The sequence below is a fragment of the Brachycentrus maculatus genome, unplaced genomic scaffold (assembly GCF_059751285.1).
Source record: "Brachycentrus maculatus isolate JH-2025_06_01 unplaced genomic scaffold, ASM5975128v1 h1tg001472l, whole genome shotgun sequence".
Taxonomy (NCBI): Eukaryota; Metazoa; Arthropoda; class Insecta; order Trichoptera; family Brachycentridae; genus Brachycentrus; species Brachycentrus maculatus.
Window position 1 is genome coordinate 5,659 of NW_028282111.1, and position 7,009 is coordinate 12,667.

Below are 7,009 nucleotides of genomic sequence, written 5' to 3' on the forward strand. Positions count from 1 at the left end.
GAAAAAGAAAATGGGGGCAGAGCATTGGTCAGTGAAAATATGAATGGGACTGTTCGACCCAAGAAATAGTCTGAGGAAGCCTATCGAGATTTCTTCTTGAAGACACTCAAGTCTAAAAAATGATAGATAGCTATTCTCTGTCAAAGGGTGTTTCTCATATTTGATATGTTCACATGATTCAAAGTTAAATCAATTCAATCGAACTCATTCAATAAAATTACATGCTTTTTTAGTTCACTTTTTTTCATTTTCACTCTTACTTTATTGCTTTACTTACAGTCTAATTATGTACGTAATTCCATTAACATAAAGAAGCCTTAATACAAATAATACTCAGATTCAAAGCCATCAAGATTGCATTGGCTAAATATTTTATTCATAAATAGGCGGGATAATCGATTTAAATAGCATGAATCCTATCATATTTTTTCGGGCACATTCTTGACTGCCTTGGTTCCCCTAATGAGACCTGTCCTTCTGGCAGCAATAAGACCAACTTTCTGACCAGATGAGGCGAATCTGTTGATGGTTCCTGGCTTACCCAAATGCTTGTGGTTACCACCGCCGTGGGGATGGTCGACGGGATTCATTCTAACACCTGCAACGATTGGGAATCTCTTGCGTAATCTCTTGAATTTGTGAAACAACACACCAGCTTTCATTATTGGCTTCTCATTGCGGCCTCCACCTGCGATAATACCTACTGTGGCTCTGCAGTGTCCAGGGATTGTCTTTCTGGACCCTGATGGTAGTCTGATTCTGGTCCTTGATCCATCTTCAGCGTGGCCAACAATGGTGGCATAAGTTCCGGAGCATCGCGAGTATGATCCTTTATCTCCAACAGAAGATTCAATGTTGCAAATGGTGGTACCTTCAGGAACTCTGTTAACTGGGAGTACATTTCCAACAGCAACCTTGGCCTTGCGGCCGCAGTAAACAAACTGTCCGGAGTAGGTGCCTTCGGCAGCCAAGAAATATTAAGTTCTATGTTTGTATCTGTAGGGGTCTCTGAAATCGACCTTCAAAAGTGGTGCACCTCTTCCTGGGTCATGACGTATGGTTTTGACAACGCCTTTAATGTAGCCCTGACGTTCCGCGTAATCAAGGTTACGATATCTGGGAGCAGCAATCCTCTTGGACTTAGGGGTGCGATAGACACTACAAGCCTTGCCTTTCCTCTGGCCTACATAATGCAAATATTGTACATCTGATGACTTTACCCATCTATGGCTATAAATATTATACATAAATTAAACTACACATTATTATATTCTATTATTATGCAAATTATATTATCCCAATGCATCACCAGTAACACGAGCAAGAGGCCTTTGCCTTCCATTTCTCAGAGGATGAGGATTAGAATGAGGAAGGTCCAGGCTGCTTGAATCAAATGTAACTCTTCGAATTTGATCAGAATTGCAATTTAGAGCTGATTCTACATCAGATTGTAGTGCGCACTGGTGTTAGTTATCGAGCAGAACAACTGATTCATTGTTCGAGTGTCTCCACAGTACTACAGCTTATTCTACATATTCCGTCGATTCCGAATATTCCTTCCGATAAAGGCCAATAAAGACAATAAAGCCAATAAAACGATCATAAAAAAAATCATACGAACGTAAATGAGGGGAGCAATGAAAGAATGAAAGTACTGAAAATAGCATAAATAAACAAATGTGAGCAATAGGCTCTCTAACTCTTAATAAAATAATATGATTCCCCAATTGTTTATGCGTATACTGCTGGCTAAAACTGGATAATGCTGAATCACAACGGCAATGATTTATCGAAGTTAATCCCAAAATTTCCCTGTGGCCTCCCCACACAAATGATTTCAACAATGGTCCTTTCAGTGGCAGAGTGCCTGACAATCTTGCACAAAAATAGATACATTCATGGGGACATTACAACCAAGAATATCACATATAAGAAAATGTCGCATCCTACATCTGAAACATTACACAATCAATATAGTTTTCATGTTTGTGATTTCGGCAATAGCTTCAAATAGTGCGAATAATCTCCTACGAATTTGTCACAAACTTTCTCATATCGATCTCCATAGTGCCTAACTTCGTAGCCAATGAGCAATAAAATTGATATTTGGGGTTTAGGATGCGTAATATTCGAATGTCTGACTGGAGAAATGGTGATGCCTATGCCTGAGATGCTTCTTGAACGCGAAGAGTAGTTGGCATTGTATGAGGGATGTATGAATGAATATCTGAAGATTGACTAAATTGAGAAGAGGATAGTAAGGTTCAGCACGAAGGAAAAGGCTGAGAAATGGATGCCCATTCTCGCTAAAATATTCATTATAAGTCCAAAATAAAGAGTAACTCTCTAATAGCTGGTCAATATGATTAATAGCTTGCAATGAGCTCCAATTACCATGTATCATGATACAGGATACAAAATACATCAGATACACAATATACATACATATATCATACATATATCATACATTAAACATAGATATATCGTATATATATATCACAACACTTTCATGTTTATGGAACCATGCTACTGACTTTGATCGCAGCATTTAATACAATCTAATACAAACAATAGAGCAAACAATAGAGGAACAATAAAATGGAAACAATACAGCAAACAATATAATACAACACAATACAGAAGATATACGAGATGGAACACAGTATAATCAATCATATTTGATTTACAAATTTTATCTCTTCTTCAGAGCATCCTTACGATCCCCAACACTCTGCTTGATTTTGACCATCCGATCCACAAACATGATCAGCCACTAAAACATCGGAAGAATATCATTATCATTCAGCAGCAATACCATGCGCACAGCCATCGGATATCTGCTGAATTTGTTCACATCACTGATATACACCAATTTGACTGACTTCCCATGTTGCTGCCATAACTACACTTCCTTGTTTGTTTGTAAGAAGTAGAGTGCGTGTTCAGTTTTCTATACCAAAATGCAATGACTGTCGGGTACATTATATTTCTTTACTGTTTACCCGGATGCTGCTGTATTTACCTTTTGGGTAGGCCGATACTCTTTGCACAGCTGTTTGATATCCGGGAAGGATTTCTTTGATATGGAGCGAATGTTTTTGCGGAGTACGACAGCGGCTGTCATGGAAAGTGGATTCTCATTGTTGATTGGGATCTCAATGACCAGTTCATCCTTCAGCCTGAACACCAGCTAGTTGCAAAAGAAAGAGACTATTTGATGTCTCGGGACCAAAGCGAATGATATAATGGCGAATAGGCACGACTATCTCTCCGAAGGGTATATCTTAAATATGTTGGCGGATTCCCGAATAAGTTCCCGATCATAGCGCAGGAATTACTTTTTTAGGAATGGCTCTAGTAGATCTCGAAACTTGTTCGCAATGCTCAGGTTCTTCTTGCTGCCATGTCGATGGACCAGAATGATGGCCGTTATTGACAGTACAACCACCAAGGATATCAAATGATACTGAAGGTACCCTATCAATGTTGAGACTTGAGCTTTGCTCAGAAATGGCACTTCAACCATGATCGTAAAACAACACTTATTATATACTGCATATATGGAGTATTATGGGATATTAATATGATGTTGTTATAAATGCAGATCAATGAATCAGTAATTTTTGTTCTTCTGTATTTTGTTAAGCTTCTTCTTTATTTACTACTGCTTGGCGATCAGTTGTTACAGCTTCAGGCTGCTTATCAAATCTTGCTCCTATATTGCAGTATTATTCACATACTTATCACCAATTGCATATTTGTCCCCAATCTTCGCATTGGTTATGCCACTGATATTCACCATTTCTGATGTTGTTCCAATCTTCTTGAATAAGTATCGATTGGCTTAATTGTCATAGATTCGATTCACCTAATCGAGAACACCCTCAAAGCTAAAGCCTCTGGCAGCAAGATAATCATAATTTGGGTTCACCAGTAATTTCCATTCTTTAGTGGTAGGGGAATTGCTTTCAATCAGCTTATAGACTGCCTTCAGCATGGCAATGTAGAATATGGGTAAACTTTCGGTTCTTTCATGATTCTTGGTAACCCAGTTTATTAGTTTGTTCCATTCATTAACCTTTGAGTTTTAGCTTGAGAAGTACTGTTCGCAAATGTTGAGAAGAGTGGCTCTGTAGAGCTGTAAGAAATTGAGTGAAAACTTCTTTTCGAGAAGTGCCACAATTTCTGGGCAGAGCACCAATGCATAATGCTAGAGTTTATCTTGTTATGCGCTGATGTTGCTGAATATGAGATCGAGTAACCCCAAACAATTCAAATAGTTGCCTTTAATCTGCCGATGCAGTTTGACCAACAGATTAACGATAATGACACTTTGGCCAGCGCATATATCTCTGTATCTGGTGCTTAAGTGTGTGAAAATAAAATTGATATACTTCTTATTTTCGAGTTCAAGGTCTCTTCTCTCGAGGATGATCGAATTAAGCGGAATGTTGTTTTATGTGAATTCTGCGTACTCTTTGGATTTGGATTTGATTAGGAAGGAATCTAGTTGCAGGTTGTGTTCGTTTTATGTGGGGATTTGTTTGGGTTCAAGAGAATCCTCTGATTCGTCCTCATCTTCGTATTGAAACTGGCGCTAATTCTCATGCTTCTTCGGAAGCTACTGAACAGTCTACCTTACTTACGAACTCTCCTACTCTTCAAATATGTCGAATGCTCCAATCCGATAATCCAATTGTTTGTACGCAGCGTCATCAGTACTCAGAATGCTTTTCAGGCCTTTTTTATAGCAAAGCTGGTGCACATCACGATTCGAAACAATAGCCACCTTGTTGCAATCCAGACTAATATCAAACGCCATCATCCTCTACTTTATCATCATTGCATACCATCTTATACTCCTCGTTGAAGATCGGGACAGCTCGATCCAACGCATCGGGCCTGACTCCATAAAGAATCTGGTCATTGCTCAGGAATATTATATCATTCTAATAGGTGTATTTGAGTTGAGTGATCGACTTGATGAATGGCACTTGGATTAGCTCGTAAGTGGCTTCCTTATTGCCGTACTCAGAGAGCACAATAAAGAATATAATGTTGCAATTGCCATAAATCGCAATCCTCTTCGAATCATACGAGACCTCTATTTTGAGATCTTCAACTATAAATGGCAGTCTGGTCTGATGCTTGACCTGCAAGTTCATGATTTACAGGATTCGGATTTCGATGTTCTATGAGAATCTTGCAGATATGTACCTTGACGGCCAGGATTATGAATCGATTGTTGGAAGCAAAGCAAGCATTGGTGAAGGTCTCGTTGTTGCCGGCCTTGAGAGATCTGATTTTGGTGTTGCTATTTTCGAGTTTCTTGGTGACATCGTACAGGAAAAGGAGCTTGTAGTCCAAGACCAGCAGCATTTCTCGGAGGTAGTTTCTCTCGAAGGCCAAGATCTTGCTCATGTTCAGATTCATGATCTTTGTGGGGCTGCTTGGTGTCGAAACTAACCCGGAAAAGCTCAGACTTCGGAGTCGCATAAAGCAGCGATAGGCTATTGTTCCCATCTATTGTAAAATTGCTCACTTTCTTGCTCGAGCTTTCACATCCACTGTTGCCCGTGCTCTTCAATGTCGAAAACGAGTTATCCAATAAATTCAAACAAATCAAATTGTGTTTGCTATCCAGTAAGTATAGCTTATTAGCCGCAATGTCGAATTTGCAGCTGATAAATGGGCTCTCATGCACATAGTTCTGCTTAAGGCTGATCAAAGATGTCAATGGACTATCTTTGGAATTTCCTAAGGCAGATTATTGATTTTGAGGGTGCATTTGTAAGCGGGTGTTCGGCACAAACTTCCCGAAATTGGAAGATGAAGTCAAAAGAGACTGTCGCATACAGCCAATAATATTTAAATTACTATTACTAAACTAACTAACTATAACTACTATAACAATAACTGCAATATATTATATTTTTGGTCGTCGATTGGAATTTATTATTGGTTAGAAAGCACTATGAATAAAGAAAGCCGATTAATATTTGAATCCATAAAGTAATAATTTTATTTTATTTTATCTTCGAGGTGCACTGATCCATCAAATAATCGATTATTGCAGCCTATGGATATTCTCAGATAGCTTATAATTATCAATTTCGAGTTATTCTCAATTTTATAAACATATCGCAGCCAATGCGTGAACATACCCACGAACCATCAGCCAACCATAATCTACATTCCTCCACTTTCAATATCTCTGCCTTAACTGCAAGCTAAAGCTCGCAAAGCCCCCCTCCTAAATAATCCATGTTTTCACCACGGAACATCATGACATTCTTCTCCGCAAATATCGAATAAATCTCTTCGCCACGAGATTTCATGCAGGCCATTCAGCACAACTTTAAGGGTGAAAACCATGCTGTCAAAGCTGCCTCATTATGTAACCCTGAAGAAATACGTAAGCAATTCCATACTTATTTGCTGTCCATTGAGCCACCATGAGTGCATATAAGGCCAAAACTCTAAGGGTGAGCAACGAGGCCAATGAAAGGGAGAATTCTGAACATTAAGTAATACTTAGCAAAATTCCCAAGGAATATTTTTAGTAATGGTTACAGGCATAAACCCTAAATTCCGTTGAGTAATAGGAAATGAGGCCCTACGCGATCCAACACCTAAATTCTAAAAAACTCTAACTGCTAATGATCCCTCCACAGTAGTTTCATTAAAGGAAAGGCATAAACAGCTTAAAAAAGAAGTCGAAGATAAACCTCCGACAAAAACAATAATAACTAAGTGAATATCTCGACGATGTTGAACTAATGATATTTACCAAAGCTCGCAAATACCCAAAAAAGTATATGTGCTACTTGAACAACATCTCATCAGCAGATTAATAAATAGTCCATGCTTTGGCGACAATCCGCAGCTTTCGGTCGAGGAACTAACTAAAACTGAATTGTATTTCACAAAGATACATTCAAACTAAGGCTCTTTTAAAAAAGCAGTCTAACCTCGAAAAGATAATCAAACTGGCCAACTGCATGAAAAT

General features: G+C 38.6%; 1 protein-coding gene across 1 annotated transcript; it reads right to left on the bottom strand.

Moving 5' to 3' along the window:
* Positions 1-405: 405 nt before the first annotated feature.
* LOC148298967 (large ribosomal subunit protein uL2-like) lies at positions 406-5,433 on the bottom strand. The gene is given in 4 exon segments (XM_088276486.1): positions 406-1,183; positions 2,719-2,773; positions 4,851-4,919; positions 5,218-5,433. Coding segments are annotated over 4 exon segments (1,104 nt in total). The 3' UTR covers positions 406-419.
* Between the last annotated feature and the right edge of the window lie 1,576 nt (positions 5,434-7,009).